Consider the following 18,833-nt stretch of genomic DNA (forward strand, 5'->3'; position numbering starts at 1 on the left):
AATAAGGTTGGGTTGGGTTATGTTATGTTATGTTATGTTATGTTATGTTATGTTATTTTATTTTATGTTATATTATGTTATATTATGTTATGTTATGTTATATTATGTTATATTATGTTATGTTATGTCATGTCATGTCATGTCATGTCATGTCATGTCATGTCATGTCATGTCATGTAACTAATAACTGATTTTTTCTAATTTCTCTTTTTGTTTTTTTCTGAAAAAAAAAACAGAAATGTATTTCACCAGTTTTCCGCTAGTACTATAAGTGTACTACAGTATCTCTCATTCGTAAAAAAATACTCATTATATCTTATATAAAATTACAACATATGTTTTGTTGTTGTTTGCAGTTGAGGCGGTGGGGGCTGAGCGGGGAACAAAATGGGGAAGCTGCTATCCAAGATCTTTGGGAACAAGGAGATGAGAATCCTGATGCTGGGTCTGGACGCGGCCGGCAAGACCACCATCCTGTACAAGCTGAAGCTGGGCCAGTCGGTGACCACCATCCCCACGGTGGGCTTCAACGTGGAGACTGTTACCTATAAGAATGTCAAATTTAATGTGTGGGACGTCGGGGGGCAGGATAAGATCCGGCCGCTGTGGAGGCACTACTACACGGGTTAGTACAGAATTACATATATCTTTCTTCTATCTATCTAATCATCACTACGTTTCCTAGCAGTCACACAACTCTGTCTTTACACACATTTGTTTCTTAATTCGCATTATCCCATCCATACTCTTCTGTTATTCAGACTCTTGGAATGACTCAATTCAAGTATTTGACTCACTTGGTCTTGGCATTTTTACTTTGAGCCTCACTGACTTCTTCTTCCATTCACTTTTGCATCTTATCTTCTCCTGGCACTCCTGTCTTCGTTTAACTGTTCGTTCCACATGTTCAAATAGTCCCTTTCTCAATCTTGTTCACTACACTTTCTGTAGGACTATTTTGTCCCTCTAACTAATAAATTTATTTTAAATTTTACACAACTGATTAACAACCATTTACCATACATTAATGTTTGTTTATCAGCCGTGTAAAATTAATCACCTTTAAATCTTCAAATCAGCTCAAGTTAGAATTTTTTAAATCTGAACAGTCCCCATTAAATGCCGATTCTTGACCCGTTTTAGATTTTGACCAAATTGTGATCAAGCATAAAAACATGACCATGATGCTTGACAGGTGATCACCGTTTTTGATCAAAAAATTAGCTTATACATTTTTTTTTTAAATTTAATAATTATGTTAATGGGCATTTAAATTTAAATTTTAAAAGGCAATTCGGCATTTAATGGTGAGCAATCAAAAAATATGATTGGCGATTATTGTCGAAACATCTTTTGGAACATCAAACGTCTGATTGCATCATTTGTGATGAAAAGAGAATTCTTATAATAATAATATTTGGATGATTTGTACAGCGCCGTTTTTGTGCAAAATCACCCTAGGAGCGCTGTACAAATATATAATACATTTCTATAATGACTTATTTTATTACTAACTATAATAATAAAATAATAATAATAATTGGATGACTTGTATAGCGCCGTTTTTGTGCAAAATTACCCCAAGGGCGCTATCTGCAGATTATATACAGTACCAAAATACAAAGATAATATAAAGTAATAAAATCCTCATGTGCTTGCTTAATGAATAGCACAAGAGTTCCTACTGCCCAGAGCCGCCAATAAGCCATGTTTAATTTTGTCATTCACTAGGGCGAGTCATACCTGGTATTACGTATACAATGGACGCCCGAAGTTTAAAACGTGTCTCGACCATGAAGGATCTTGGAATCATGTTTGATAGTAGGCTGACATTTCATGCTCATATTGAAACGGCGTGTAGAGAAGCACTTCACTGAGAATTCTGGGCTTTGTTCTACGCACTGCAAGGAATTTTACAGATACCCCGGGTTCTTATAGTTTTATTTAATTCCTTAGTAAGGAGATAGACTTGAAAGTGGGTCCGTAATTTGGAGTCCACACCAGGTAAAGTATTATCTCATGTTAGAGAGAGTTCAGAAGAAATTCTTGAGATTTCTCTACATTCACTATGGCTACTACCCGTCGCTCTATCCCACTGACTTTCTTTTGGGTATGCTCGGAATGAACTATCTACGGGTCAGAGGGATGTGCGCATTACTATACATTTCTTAAGACTGATTCGTGGATGGTTTGAAAACTCATCATGGAGAGCATTCATTTCTATGTTCACGATGGTTATCTCCGTCACCGACAACATAGACTATTCTACCTCCCGACCTGCAGGACTAACTTGCCAATGATCATGCCTGTGGGGAGAGCAATCTTGCTGTTGAACAGAATCAATTCGGATATCGACATATTTAGCATCAATGAAGCTTCCTTTAAAAGGCAAGCTCTATTATTACTGGTATAGTTGATATACCAACAGTTTATATTAATGTAAGAATTTTTATTACCAAATGTATTTTAAAAACGCATTAAAATTAACAATTTTGTAATGTTTTTAAAATGAATTGAATTGAATCCCAAACCTGACCATTTAGATATTGTCGCCAAAGATGACGCCATTTCAAGCAACATTTAGGACGGGTTGTTTAAAAGAATTTGAACAATTCTTCATATTTCAAAGTTAATTTTCAAGGTCTGTGAAGGATTTTTAGAAGTTCTGTTATTATTTCAGTTTTGTCAAGCAACTAGCCTATAATGATTGATAACAGAACTTGAATAGGACTTTCATAATGAATGTTTAAATTTGATCAAATGTTCAAATTCTGCGAAACAACCCATCCTTAAATTCAGAATGGTCGTCTATCACTAAGGCGATAGCAAGCACACGGAAAACCTTTGCAATTGTAATGTATCTCTAAAAGCCAACTTGTCACGAATCTAATATAAATCATAATTAATATCAATCAAAATCACTCCACAATCAATCAACAACTGACATTGCGCTCATCAATATTCCCACACGATACGTCTGCCGTTTTTGATGATTAGGCCTTGTAATGTCGGAGAAACTATCAATTCCTTTTTACTATTTTGCATCTTTAAAAATAATTATGAATTTATGAGCGCCCTAATTTTTACTGTACTCTGTTTAAGTATTAAAAATATATTTGTATATCAACTAGCAGTATCTAAATGTGTAAGGGACATTTTTCTTATTGTTCTCTTGATTCATTCTCTAATAAATAATAACTTATTCATTAATTATTGGCATCACCATGCATTCAAGAACAATGCAATCAATGGTTGATTCAATATGCTATAATGATAATTGTTCTATGGCGCCCTTTAGTATCGGCTTTACCTTAAGAGTTATTCATGTAATTTATTGTTGCATGTTTCCAATACACGTTTCTCTAGATTAATTATTACGTGTTCTAAGCCTCTTATTTTTTTTACCCTCAAATTACACTTATAGTGTTAAAATTTCACTAGAATCCCAAACCCCCGAATCAGTGGGACTGTGGCATCTCTAATTAGGGATATGTTGTGTGGCTGAAAGAAGTAAGGAGGTTAAGGAGTATGAAAAGAAGAAGATTGGAAAGTAAGTACCTGGCTTTTAAGATCTGGATTAAAAACGTAATTGATTTTAGAGAACCTAACCTAATATGGTGACAAGTGTGATCATTATGCCTATGCTTAATTTTTTTTTTTTTTCACAGAATACAAAGTAAAAATACAGGGTTGCCATCCGTCCTGATATATCGGGGCTGTCATTATTATTGAAACTTCTGTCCCTACAAAACCTAAAATGGTTCTCAGAAAACCTATAATTTCACGATTCAAACATTCACAATGCAGCAAAGCTGTTTATTGATTGACATTTTGCATGTGACATATTGTTTTTTTGTGAACACCTCGTCCCGTCAAGAGTATCCTATCCTATGGTAACCCTAAAATGGAAGACAGGTTCTAATTGTATTAAAATCACTGCAGGATGACAAAAAATAAAACACATTATTAATAATGTTGGTTGGGGCAGATCTGAATAGCCAGATACTTCCCCACCTTCCTTTGCCCCATCTGCTTCTCCATCTCCTTCTACATCTCCTTCTCCATCTCCCTCACCATCTCCCTCCCAACTACCATCAGCCTCACAACATACCCCAATTGTGGATGCCATAGTCTCACTGCCTCCAGACGGTTGGGAGCAGTTAGGACTCTTGTGCGTTTTCACATAAAAAAAAGACAAAAATGGTGTCCCATGGAGATGGGAAAAATCCTAGGATTCTAATAAGAATAGATATTAACCATTACGCTTTGTTGACCATGTTATTTAAAAATTTAGTAAAAGTGGAGTTGACTGTTCTTGAGTGTTTTTTTGTTAGTAATAAAACGTTGCATTCTGTTTCCAGGGACTCAGGGTCTGATCTTCGTAGTGGACTGTGCGGACAGAGACCGGATCGATGAGGCTCGCCAGGAACTCCATCGGATCATCAACGATCGAGAAATGAGAGATGCTATTATACTCATCTTCGCTAATAAACAGGACCTGCCTGACGGTAATTCATTTTTCTAATTAACCACGTACAGTTCCTGATGGGTGGATTCTAACATATCTAATAGCGAATAATTATTTCACTGGGTCGATTTGGTTCTTTTGAATATTTTTTTTTTTTAGATATTTTGATGGTCATGAAATAACTGGTGTATTTTGATCTGATTTGAATAGATGATTTATCCATCCATTCATTCATTACCTGTTAATTTTTATTATAAAAATGGCAACTAATTTAAAAATTTATTCAACCAATTAAACTAAAATATATGTTTGATAACACTGGCTTGCCATAATTAGATTATTTTTAGGAAATAGTTTGTGTAAAATCACTCTTTCTATTTCACCCATCAACCGTTTTTGGATCTTCGTCTCGATCAAAGTAACAATCACTTTAATTATTATTTTTTTATGGCAGGTATATATTATAATATAAAATTTATATAATGGATTACAAATAGTTAAATTATCCCAAATCTCAACCTAACCCCTCAGGCCTCTGGCATATTTTGAGGTCGTAGTATTTCTGCTTTGCAATAAAATCCAAATAAATAGAATATTTTTTAATGTATCTTGCTTTCAAATTTTATTATAAGAAATAAATATTATTTTGAATTTAAACATGATAATGGCTCACCTTACGTTTTTTGCAATCCAAATTGCTGATGATGAAAAAAATAAAAATAAAAATACACTCATTTTATTAGACAAATATTGTCACATAGTTTTTTTGTTGTCTCGTATAAAAATAATTATTAAAAATGCACAATTTTTATTTCAAATCGTGGTCAGAACCTTTGTTATCATAAAGGAGCACATTTTGTGTCTTCTGTGGTTAACTTTTAGATTTGAATATAAAGCGTGGTGTTCTTTCTCTCTAACACTGTTTAGATCATAATTCTCACCTTGACAGTAAGGGAGACATGACGATTTCTACGAGACCATATGAGTTGTTCCCGAAAGCGAACAAATTATCCTGAGGTGTTAATATACAAATACTTTATAAATATCCCATTCCATTTGCATGAACCTTTTATATGTGAAAATAATATAACCTGAAAATGTTTATTGGTTGTTGTTTCTAGCGATGAAGCCCCACGAGATCCAGGAGAAGTTGGGACTGACGCGCATCCGTGACCGCAACTGGTACGTGCAGCCTGCCTGCGCCACCTCGGGTGACGGGCTCTACGAGGGGCTCACCTGGCTCACCAGCAACCACAAGTTATGAGCCCCCCGGAGGTAATTCAGCAATCCGTACTCTACTCATCGTAATTTTTTTCTATTTTTATATCCAGTTCGACTGAACTGCAATAGAAATCATTTTAAAGAGATTCTTCCTTGAGAAGTGGGGTAAAGTTTGTAAATTGCGGGCGGGTGTTTCAAACTATTTCAAACCGAATTCAACGACTCTCAGTGTGCACCACTACGATTTAATAAACATGGTAGGAAGTATGAATTATATTAATTAACACAAATAATTGAAAATCCTCAATTTTTGTTGAAAGTAAAATGAAAATAAAAGAGATTTGTTTAGTATTTAAACAGTTTTGGATAATATCTACCATTTTTCCCATTATACAGGGTGTATCGGCACTAACCCGACAAACTTTAACCAGCTATTCCTTAGCACATTTGGAGTAAAAAATGTTATGGGCACTTTGCTGTCCGGAAGCATTTTTTTTGGGCTTATAAAAAAAATTATCAAAAAAATGCTCAATCGTGTTCTACTCGCAGCATCTATAATTTTCCACGCAATAAAATTTTCAAACAAAAATCATACGATTTTGCATTACTTTGCCTTAAATGCTTTTGCTAAATTCAATAATTTATGTTTCAGGTTGACCTGGTGCACACTGCCCCTGGGTCGAGGAGGGGAGACTAGTGTCAGCGGCAGGAGACAAGACAGTGTACAGAGTGTGTGAATCATAGCATATACATAGTGAACTGTTATTCCATTTTATGCTTACAACATACTACAAACAAACAAACATACAGTATGCACAACTACTAAATAGTGAACCCCTAGTGAACAGTGAATCAAACAGTACGATGCTGTGATCTATACAGCTATTAGTGGAGAATGTGTAATAAACAGAAAACCCCCAGATATTAATTATACCATGCCATTTATTTCTAGCGATAACTATTAAAAAGAAACATTTATTAATAATAATAATTAATGTAATGTTCATCTCTAATAATATGTATAAAAATGTATATTTTAAGTTGGAAAAGTATTTGATACTTTGATTGCGTCAATAGCTTGTCCGTTTTGATATAAAGGTAATATTATGTGTAGGACCCACCGGACAGGACATGATGGTCTAGCTAACTGGTTAATGGACTGGTTTGGTTAATTGGAACAGTCTAACAAGTTAAAGCTCTCTGGTTTATTGGGATGGATGTCTAGGAAATTGGTATGTTCTAGCGAATTAGAGCATTGTGGTTAATCGGGACATCTGGCAAACTGGGACGGTCTAACCGATCATAGCTATTTGGTTCATTGTAATTTCCTAGGAAATTGGGACGCTGTAGCAAACTAGACAAGTCTGGCATACTGGAACGTTTTTGGCTACTAGTGCAGTCTGGTAAACAGGAATGTTCTGACCTACTAGAGCAGTCTGGTTAGTTAGAACATTTTGATAAACTATCTCAGTCTGGTTAATTGCGTTGAACTAGGAAGTTGAGATGCTTCAGCAATCCGATTGATTGTGATGATCTAGGAAATTGGAACTGTCTAGTAAAACTAGATCAGTCTGGTTAACTGTGATGTCTAGGAAATTGAGACGGTAGAGCAAACTAGAACAATCAAGTTAACTGGGGCATTCAATAAACTAGCGCAGTTTGGTTGATTGCGATGTCCTAAGGTTGAAACTTCCGGTTAACTACTATGTAATTGGAACAGTCTAGCAAGTTTCAATAGTTTAGCGAACTGGGATGGTCTGGCTAACCGAGACAGTCTATTTAACTAGTGCAGTCTAGAACTAGTTCTAGACAGGACAGGTACAAGAGTCACTGGGTGCTCGGGAAGTTGTCTGTTAAATAAATTATATTTTCTTTTGCATTAGTTATAGGAGCTATTCATTTAAACTCTTAAGAATAGCTATCCCTTAGATTCTGGTATGTAACAGAATTTGCCAAATTATTGTTTATTTGTTAGTGATTTTATACTTTTATGTAATATAATAATAGTTAAATATATCTCCACGGGGATCCCGTGGACCCGTGTTCCGTGACCTGCCTTCTTCATGTCATTCATATTACATTATTATGGTCCTGCCGCTGAGAACTGTGCTGTAATCTCTCTTTCTGTTACACGTGTTATGGGAAAGAGGGAGAGGTTACAACAACTATCAGTGGTGCGCCTTTAGCTTTGTAACCAATCTATATCCTCCAAAGTGAAGCGTTATTATATTTTCTTATATTGTGTTTGCCAAACGCTGAGTTAATACAGCGAGGCTCTTTCAATGCTTCATTCGAAGGATATTTCCACTTAAATTATTGTAGGCACCAAAATCCTAAAATTGTTCCACTATAAATTATTATAACTTGCTCCTTGACTAACACTAGCCATTATTGCTGAAATGCTTCTGCTCTGCACAAAATGTAACTTTTGGTAGCAATAGAATATCCTATCATTACTAATTTCACCATCAATAAATAAACTTTTCTTTATGTACCTATTCATAAAAAAAAATATTTTTCCTTATTATTTTGTTATAAATATGTATTCTTTATTATTAATATCAATTCGGCACTAATGCGTGCGAGAAAAAATATTCTGTTGCTTATTTTATTAAAATCATTAAAAAATGTATATTTTTATAAAATCTTGATTCAAATTATTGTATGAATGCAGAACTATCCAAAGTCAGGCAAATCAGATAACAATAAATTTTCAAAACTTTATTGTCTCAGTGTGAAATAAGTTCAAATGCAGTTAGATAGTTGCTCTGCATTCAGGTGATATAATATTCTCAGTTTTTATATAATATTATTGACATTATTTCAAAAAAAAATTCTTTCTATTCTGCATAATATTGCTGTCCAATAATTTTCTGATTTTGTATAAAAAAATCACATCACAGTAACAACTAAGCCATTGATTTACGTGTATGCAATATATTGAGATTGAATTTATTATCAATTGTAACAATATAAATTGAGCAAAGTATAGCTTTATTATTATTTTTTTTAAAAACCTGTTGAGAAGAATACCTCACACTTGGTAGATAACCATTGTATTATATTAAGGTGACACTGGAGAACTTTAGCCTTATCGACGTAGGAATAGCGACCACCCAGTTACTTGCCGACAAGTCTTCAATCATTATTCTGTTATTTAATTGTTAATGTACTCGCAATTATTATTACAAAACTGATTTGTATGTTAGGAATTCTTTTTTCATAGATAAATAATTATGAAAAGTAATGCTGGAGGGAAGTTGCTAGGGAAGATTGAAGGTAGAGTTTCCTCGCTTGAAGGGAGAAGGTGAATGATGTATGGATTATATTGTCAGAGAATACTTTCGCTTGTCTGAGGATATTTTCTTATTCACCTTTGAATGTTCTCCGTGTTACGGAAGACGTTTAAAGTCACACATCACAGAATATTTCAGCATTAGTCTCATATTTTAAGCCTGCTATGGATATAAAATTAAAATGGTGAACGTTTGAAGTAGTTATGTAAAAATGACTGCCAACTTTGTACTTGACACACGGAGTGTTGTTTGTCATAGCTGACACGTTGCCGAGGAAAACGTTTTACTTGTGTATATAGGAGAGTTGTTACAGTGTGACTGGCTACTAGCAATGTTGTAGAATATTCCAATACCAGTCGCCTATGAGACAATATTATCGAGTAATGCACGTTTTCTAGTGAATTAAATTTTACATCAATTATTATATTTAAATGGATAAACTTTTATTTGATTAATTTATATTTATATTTTATGTTGAGTTGAATCGATACATTCCGAGAAAGAACTTTCATGCTGTCAATTCTGCAAGTTCAAGCATTAGTCTGGGTAGGTTCATTGGCCAACAATGCCAACTATTGCGACAATAATTTCTTCTGGAACAGCCTTCTCTTTTTGTACATTGAGCTGGCTTGCGGTTTTAATGTGTTAGCAAAATGATGAACCAACTGGACCAACGCAGAGCTGCGGCGATTGATACCCATGTATAATATTAGTTTCCTTGTAACACTTATCTTGACTAACCCACTTAATATGTATGTTACAAATGTTTTACTGGGGCAAGCTCGGCATGTAATGACCGCAAGTATTTATTTTAATATTTTTAAGGACACAATTATTTCTGTCGTTGGGCTTAGTTTGTCTTAGTAAATGATTTGCTAATTTGGCCAGCCTTGTGTACCGCATAAGAGTCCTCATCCATTGTAATTTAAATAAATATGGGATTATAATAAAAGTGATGAAAGTGCAACCCGACTATTCTTTATCTGTAAACTTGATGTCACTTTAAATTGTCTGATACCCTTTGCTTAGATCTTTTTACTTGTCTGCTTCACCTGTAGTCATGATTTTCAGATTTTAACATCCGTGCTGTTGGTGTTCCCACAAACAGTTCTCCAACTCGTCGTGGAAGGAGATTTTAAAGAATAAGTTCTTTGTGTTAATTCAATAGTCGACATAACTAGGAGCTGACCAAATGAGATCTGCAAACACCATGGTTGTCTGGAAGCAGCCTAACTGTCTCTAACGACTACTGACCACTAGCTGCCATCTTGCGGACTTCCAAGCAAGCTCTTTGCACTGCCCTCTATGAGAGCATCTGTGAAGCTCTTAGCTAACTCACTTCCCAACACGTACTATATAGTTATTGATTTCGACTTTAGTTTTTGGTAATGATGCCGAAGATGGTCATGGTTTAGTTTGTAGTATTTTTATTTTCACCATTTCAAAGTACGGTTTTCCAAAAACGCTAACATATAAAATGAAACACATTTTTCAAATTACAATTTATTCATTATCAAAAAACATCCATTAAAATTATATTTTTATAAGAGGAAAAAGATTACATCTAAAACGCAATTGAAATATTGTAAGTGATATTGGTAGGTTGCTTATCGTGATAAAATGTTGTTTGAATTGAACAAATTTCAATTTTGTAACAAAAAGACAATTAAAACTAAAAACGATATTGTGTCATTGACCAGTGTCAGATCTTCCTTGATTTATTATTTAGCTGGAAAGGTAAAGGATAGGAAATAGGTTAATCATTTTAGTCAGGTGGATAAGCATACGTTATTCATTTTGTTAAACAAAACTTGGATATATTCATGCCTGTACTGTTTGATGTTTGATAAACGCATGGAGGAAAGAAAGGAGAAGACATGGCACTAGGGCAACCGGGAACAACACGTCAAATAAACTAAACTGTGCTCAAATGAGCGTGGCTTACTAGGCCAGTATGATTTCACCGCTCGGCGGGAGCAGACTGTTCCTACATCAACCATAAAGAGCGTTTGTTACGTTAAAAATATGAAATGCAGTGTTAAATTTTGCAAAAAACTATACAGGAAGAAAGTTAAAAACTAGAGATACTTTTGAGTTACTTTTCACGTGAAATATTTTTATTTCTTTAGTGTCACAATTAGGTTTATTCAAAATTTGAGATTTTATTAAGGATGGTTGTTTCAGAGAATTTGAACAATTCATCAAATTTCAACGTTCATTTTCGGGTTCTGTGAAAGTCCTATTCAAGGTCTGTTATTATATCATTATAGGCTAGTTGTTTGACAAAACTGAAATAAAAACAGAACTTGAAAAAATCTTTCACAGAACTTGAAAATGAACTTTGAAATTTGATGAATTGTTCAAATTCTCCGAAACAACCCGTCCTTAATTAATCTTTAATTTCAGCAATCTATTTAAATGTCTATCCACCTATCTAATAGTTAGCTTAATGTTTCGCTGGTGTGCCGCTAGATTAATGGGCGTGTCAATTTTAAATCCCCCAAAGGCCCCCGCACTTCATACTTCGTCACCGCAAGCTGGCGACAAACATCATGTACGAAATGTTCATACGACCACCTCCTCTCCCTTCTTTCCTAGATGGATAGTATTTAAATATTTTATTGAAAACACCATTCAAATAAACATTTCAAAGTTCCATGATCAATTACAATGGACGCTTAAATTATTTATATTTCTCAGATTAAGTAGTAAATAATATTTTAGCAAACCATTGTATACAATAGGTATACTGATTACTAAATTACGGGAAATCGAGTGAGAAATACCCCAGCAATTAGGGTAGTAAATTCCGCCAATTACACTAAGGATGGGTTGTTTCAGAGAATTCGAACAATTCATCAAATTTCAAAGTTGATTTTTAAGTTCTGTGAAGGTTCTATACAAGTTCTGTTATTATTTCAGTTTTGTGAAACATCTGGCCAATAATGACATAATAACAGAACTTGTATATAACCTTCACAGAACTTAAAAATCAACTTTGAAATTTGATGAATTATTCAGATTCTCTGAAAAAATCACCTAATAAGGTCGGAAATTCCAATAATAAGTAATGGAAAATAATTGCAATGAAAAATAAACAATTATTGCGGTATGAGAATACATTGCAAATCAACAATGAAAGAAGTAGGATAAACATGCAGCCCGTCGCTAGGGGTTTTGAATCATACTATCAAAGTGAACAAAACATTTACACTTTAAAGATATAAATTTATAGATCTTAAGTATGTATTTATTTATTTTCCATGGGGAAACCTGCTAAAAACGAGAGGTTAACACTGATGACATTTTGTATAATATTACCCACATAAGATTAAATATAGTATGCAAGAAGTTTTGTATTACATATAAATTTTCTTAAATACCTCAAATAGCATTTGTAAATAAATGTATTATCATCCAGTTAGCAAAACATCACCACTGGTACAAGCTATACCTCATGGGTGATCGTGGAAAGTAGCGATGTATACAGGATGTCTGGAGGAAAAGTGCACTAACTTCAGGAGGCGATTCTACATGATATATGTTATAAATATAACAATTAAACTTTTGAAAGCTGAAGCTACCTTAAAAGGTTGTATTTTACAAAAAAGTATTCATCCTTTTAACTTGTACTTTTGGATGAAAAAATAAAATCAAACAAATATCTTGTAGAATCACATCCCAAAGTGAATGCACTTTAACCCAGAACCACTTATACACGGTGTCCGGAAACTCGTAGTACAAGCGGGAAACTGGAGAATCTACACCACATGGGGAACCCAAAAAAACATAAAGTTTTTTGATTTGAGCATTTTCAAAAAAAAAAAAAAACAAAAAAAAATATTTATTCGGCTATTTTAGGGTTAAAGTTTTTTCTGGTGTTTAGGGTTGAATAACAGATGTTTTAACCCTGCAGAGCAGAAATATTTTATGATTACACCGGGTTAAATGAAGGGTGATTTCAAAATAATGCTTCAAATCCGAGTTTCTTCATTTGTTTTACTTTCAAATAGTTTTAATTAGTTGGGTACTTTGATCTTCAGTAATAATTTATAAGAATTTGATTAAAAAAAAAAAAAATTAAAAAAAAAAAAATCAACTTCAAACTCGATTTACTCGATAACGAAAGCTCAAATAAAAAAAATATATACTACAAAATCGACTCCAAATGTGATGTAGATTCACCAGTTTCCCGCTTGTACTACGAGTTTCCAGACACCCTGTATAATGGTCAACTTTGTATAGCGCCATAGGAAAAATGCGATAAAACTATTATTACTTATGGTCATCTTGTGTGTCAACAACAACAGACCTCGTGTCCAAAAAAGTATGTTTCAATTTTTTTTTTTTAATAAACCAAAACCAAAATTTCTTCTGAAATCATAAGATTTGTAAGTATGTACTAAAATACTTAGCTACTAATATAAACCATATATTTTATGTAACTTTTTTTTAACTTCAAATAAGGAATTAGTCATTTGTCCATTATCGACTTTGTGGCAATACACCGATTATATTCAGAAAAAAATACCGAACAAATACAAAACATAATTATATTAGTCTTTCCATTACTAGAGGTTATAATCTATAATATTTCTTTCTTAGCTTGCACGGGCTTTGCCCCCGCCCCTTGGCTAGTTACCTCACTTCTCTCACCCTCGAAATATTATGTCCAATCTTCGTGAAGCTGGCTTTAAATTGCAGCATTTGGCGCCTTTTGGGGTTGCTTCGTTTCATTCCATAATTTGTGGTTCGGCTCGGGCTTTTCGTTTGTATAAGTAGCATAATAATTCATGTTTGTCTCTTTCGTCTCTGTTACTGTTTGGGAGTTCACTGCATATACGCTCCTTAGAGAAAACCGCCACTGCTTATAACCCTTGTGAACACTCGGTAAGGTTTTTTACAGTAACTAGATCCGTTGTCAAACACTGTTTAAATAACCAAGAGATTCCTTTTAAGATTGCAGCTTACCTTTATCTCGATCCTTCTGCAGGACCCGCAGTGCAAGGAGGGTGATCTTGTCGGCGGCGGCCTTCACCAGGTCTGTGGTGATGGAGATGTCACTGGCGCGTGTGTGGCAGACCATCATGGCCAGGCGACCGTTGTCTTCTGTCACTTTAGCTGGAATCACCCACTTATTCAGTTAGCAATATTTTTACAGAACTCTTAATACCTACCTATGTACCTCCAATAAGTTGAAATTATGTTTTTACAGTAGAAAAAGTGATTGAAACCATAGATGATTATAGATTTTCAAGATTTATTGGACTGACCTTTTCACCAAGCATAACTCGATCTCAAAAGCTGCGAGTATCTATCTAGTAATTTTATCTGCTCGATAGCTAATCGATTGTCGTATCTGGCTATTAACTGCGATTTTTCACGGGTCTGCGCTAGTAAATAATAATCTTGGATAGGCTTTCAAGTTGAGGTAAGGTTGCTAAGACAATTGTAAAATTAAGTTAAGTTAACAACAAACATTAAAATTATTAGACTTGCCCTAACATGAAATCTTGGCGTAGCGACGCTAAAATTGAATGAGGTGGATAAATTATATCACATTTTTATAAAACTAAATAGTGTAACAAGATATCAAATTTTGGAAACAAGCCCGAACTTTTGTTTACCCGATTTGGGATCTGCAATGAAGTTTTTTATGCAGCCAGCAATTTGCGTGCCATTGTAAAGAGGACTACTAATACGTAAGCAGATTTTATTTTCGGGGACCGAATGGTGATATTACGTTGCGAGTTGCCTGTATAGTGTCAGATTCATTTGTTGACAAATCACAGAAAGAGGGACGATCAGTTTGGTCTCCTTTCCTTGTTTGGCTGGTCTGTTAATTTGAATGTATATGGATTACATCATAGAATAAAGAATCACACTAGAATGCCTTCCATGTATATTTAAATGGAAACCATCGTCGCTACTGACATAATAACTTGATTATTGGTTTTGTCTCTCTTACACTTGTCTGACATTGTTTATCGCCATCCCATTTGAATTTCATAATGTTGATTTGTATTGGTAATTTAAGCAAAGACTTGTCTGACTTGGTTCACGAAACATGCCCATGTCATGCCCATGCCCATGTCATTTCTTGTGACCAGTGTTGCCAACGGATCTTGGCCTAATGTCGCCGTTTTTCAAACATTTAGTAGCCTAATGTAGCCGAATTTCAGTTGCAGTAATTCTAATGAACTCGCATGAATTCTGCCCACATATTCCCTACAAATATTGTACGTGAGCTTGATTCCCCCTTTTATTATTCGAAATCCATGGGAGGGGGGGATGTTAGAGAATTTCTGTAAAACATAAGTCCCCACAAAAATGAGTACTCCCCACAAAATATTTCAAATCCATGGGGGGGGGGTTGTTACAGAACTTCGCTGAAAAAAATTCCGCACAGCTAAAAACATTATGTGATTCCCCACAACAATTTTGCAATCCGTGGGGGGGGGGGGGGTGACTATGGAATTCTATTTCGAAAAATTCCTCACATTTTTCCATTGAAATTAAGAATTTGTCTCTGTCTCTGAGGTAGCCTAATCAGCGACCAGTTGCCTTTTCGATTTTTTCGTCGCCGATCCTCGTTCTGAGTAGCCTAAATGGCGATAAATCGCCTTCGTTGGCAACACTGCTTGTGACAGTTCTTTATTCTATGGTTTACGTAAATTGTTGGCATCCATGTCAAAAAACAAAAGTATCTCACACTCAGGCTGGATTTAATCGTAACCTAACAAACATCAACATCAATTTATGCACAGTTGGTACTGGTGCAAGATGATAAGGTTTGATGGATACAGACATAAATGAACGATACAGATGTCGACATGGATGTCGAGGTGTTACATGGTGCAGGCATGAGGAGTTTTTATATTTTCTAGGATAACTGTAAAAATGTTTGATTTTGTTCTCACTGGGCTCTCTGCCGATTCGGGGTAGTGTGCTGATGGTGACAGTCTCCGGATCCAGGCCGCGGCGCACATGCTCCGACACCACCTGCGTCATGACCCTTCTAGTCTTCGCCAGTGACTTCTCCAACAGAGAGGCCGACTCCCGCTCCTCGCGGATGTCCTCCTCCAGGTCACGCTGGGATGCACTCTGGTGCACATCACCCTGGAATGTGACATCACCAAAACTGATTTAATCACAAGTGAATGGTAGAAGAAATTGCGGACACCCAAGGAAGACATGGCACGATCGGGTGGATCAAATACTTGAGTCGGGCAATGTCAAGAGTCAGAATAACAAAAGAGTGTGTATGAAAGTTAATGAAGCAAGGAAAATGTATAAAGACAAGCTGTGTGGTGATTCATCCACTCTGCCTACCCCTATGGGAAATTACGTGATTGTTAGTGGTTAACTAATGTCTACCAAAGAACTAATGCATTTAAGATGGGATAAATTCTTTGGCAAAGGAGAAAAAAGATTGCATTATCACCTGTTTTGTTTGCTTCTTTTTGCCTCTACCAGCAACTGGAGCTCTGAAAATGTTAAAATAATAAATGTACCTTCATATTTTTATGGCATCTACATTTTTAACTTATATTAAAAAAAAATAATTTAACAAAAATTCATATGCAACACAAAATGTAAAGTGATTTGGCGCACCCTTCCTTGGATGACTTGGCTGCCGCCATGAGGAAGTTCTTCATGATAACGAGTGCCCGGGAGTACACTGTCAGCAGTAACTGCGCCGTCAGCTTCTTGGTGTCGCTGAGCACAGCGCGAGCCATCATGGCGTTAACGGCAGATCTCACGGGTATGGGCTGCAATCATGGGAAAGGTTTTGTTATATGTATTACATTTAATTACCATAATTATTTTAAATATAGTTAATGAGATGGATTATGGATCTATCATAGGTGTAGATGGTATGTGTAACAAGAGTGGAGAACCATACATGGTGCTATCCGTAGCAATCTTTTCTTATGTGATACCAGACAAGAGTCCCAATTATATCTACGATTTAAAAAAATTAAATCCTGGTCGTAGGACAAAATTGTTTTGCCAGATTTGTGCTTATTAGCAGGTAAATGGTCCAAGTTGTGAAGAACTAAAAAAAGTATCTAACAACAAAAATTCTTCCAAAACTCCTGTTAGAAGTCGATACCCATGAAAACTAAGGTTTTCCCTAATTACCAGCTCCCACCTCAAAATGGTTCAACCTCAAACCAAAAATCTATATTTTACAATATTATAAACATTCAGAAATTAGCACACAGAAGCTCACAGGCTGGTAGGTAGTGTCTTGTTCACCAAAAAAATTAGCACACAGAAGCTCACAGGCTGATAGGTAGTGTCTTGTTCACCAAAAAAATTAGCACACAGAAGCTCACAGGCTGATAGGTAGTGTCTTGTTCACCAAAAAAAATTAGCACACAGAAGCTCACAGGCTGATAGGTAGTGTCTTGTTCATCAAAAAAATTAGCACGCAGAAGCTTACACGCTGGTAGGTAGTGTCTTGTTCACATACGAAATTAACACAGAGAAAAGCTCACAGGCTGGTAGGTAGTGTCTTGTTCACCCACGAAATTAGGATTGCTGAGAGATGATGAAACAAAAACAGAGCTTGCACTGCGTCATTTGGGCATGGGCAAGCGGGGCCCAGGGCCCTACGGAACTCATGACCATAGATCCTAGGAAAACAAGCTGTATAGTGGGTGCGAGGTGCGACCATTGGGAGCCACTCCAAGTACTTCCCGATTTCGGACTCAAAAATCCTGTATAAAATGCCTCTCCTAAATGCTGTTAATGTTTTTGCATTGTCTTGCACGAACCCTTTAAATATTATAGAAACGTTCCCTTCTTAATTATTGATGACGTAAATTTGAAACAGAAAAATCAGTAAAAGATACGGTCGCCTCTATGAAGATCTAGCAAGATGCGACCGTATCTTTATCAGTTTCAAATTTTCCTTTAAAAATTGCTAATATTGTCTTCAATAATATATATATATATATACCTATTGGCATTTGTTTTTTTCGATGGGTGTTTAGGCGAAAAACGACCACTCTTCTCCTCAATTCTTATCGACTCGAGAATTCATTTTCGCATACACTGTACGCTTTTTTTTTAGGAATCAAAATTAAGGCAAAAAATGACCGCACTGCCCCTCAATTTATATCGAATATATAAGGTTCTTTTTCGTTTTAAATTTTGAGCTGTCTATTTCGTATGGAAAACCGTATACAAAAAGTAAGCACGAAATCGTATGAAAAAAAATTCAGACCATTTGTGAACTCGGGCAGATTTCATACGGAAAGTTAGAGACAAATTTACCGAAAACTCTGGCGGCAGAACCTAGAACTACTCACGGCACGCCGAACGAATGTGACGGTAGTCGTTTAAAATTAACATTATCTATTTTTAGAAAAAAAAAAAAAAAAAACTTGCTGGTTTGCCCGTTGCAGGCAACTAATAGGTAAAAATTACTTTATTAAACTAAAGTGTAAAAAAAAGGAATGTTTGATTTGGTGTTGAATGTGGATGAGGCAAGGAGTGTGTGCCTACAAATATATTAAAAAGTGTATGTTTGCATGTGGATGAAGCAAGGAGTGTGTGCCAACACTTTGCTTTTTGCCCGTTGCAGGCAACTAATAGGTAAATAATATTTGAGTAAACTGATGTTTAAAAAAAAAAAGTGTTTTGGTGTTGAATGTGGATGAGGCAAGGAGTGTGTGACAATAAATATTAAAAATAAAATTACAGTACCTACCTACAGTACCTACCTATAGTACCTACCTACAATACTTACATGCATTACCTATACTACACACGCTCTTGGGATTGTGTGTATTGATGCATATAATGATAGGTTCATGGTCATGAAATAGTAATGTGTC

At 35.3% G+C, this 18,833-nt stretch overlaps 1 protein-coding gene across 4 annotated transcripts in view; it reads left to right on the forward strand.

Moving 5' to 3' along the window:
- Arf6 (ADP-ribosylation factor 6) overlaps positions 1-9,952 on the forward strand; it is a 94,795-nt gene extending 84,843 nt beyond the window's left edge. For all 4 annotated transcript variants that reach the window (XM_089650499.1, XM_089650520.1, XM_089650506.1 and 1 more), the window contains 4 exons: positions 357-625; positions 4,362-4,508; positions 5,590-5,743; positions 6,342-9,952. In XM_089650499.1, coding sequence (XP_089506625.1) covers positions 388-625; positions 4,362-4,508; positions 5,590-5,732 — 528 coding nt within the window. In that variant the 5' untranslated portion in view covers positions 357-387 and the 3' untranslated portion in view covers positions 5,733-5,743; positions 6,342-9,952. The remainder of the gene's footprint in view (positions 1-356; positions 626-4,361; positions 4,509-5,589; positions 5,744-6,341) is intronic.
- Positions 9,953-18,833: the final 8,881 nt, after the last annotated feature.

This window comes from Hesperophylax consimilis, chromosome 3, assembly GCF_061612785.1.
Source record: "Hesperophylax consimilis isolate HC1 chromosome 3, BYU_Hcon_1.0, whole genome shotgun sequence".
Classification (NCBI taxonomy): Eukaryota; Metazoa; Arthropoda; class Insecta; order Trichoptera; family Limnephilidae; genus Hesperophylax; species Hesperophylax consimilis.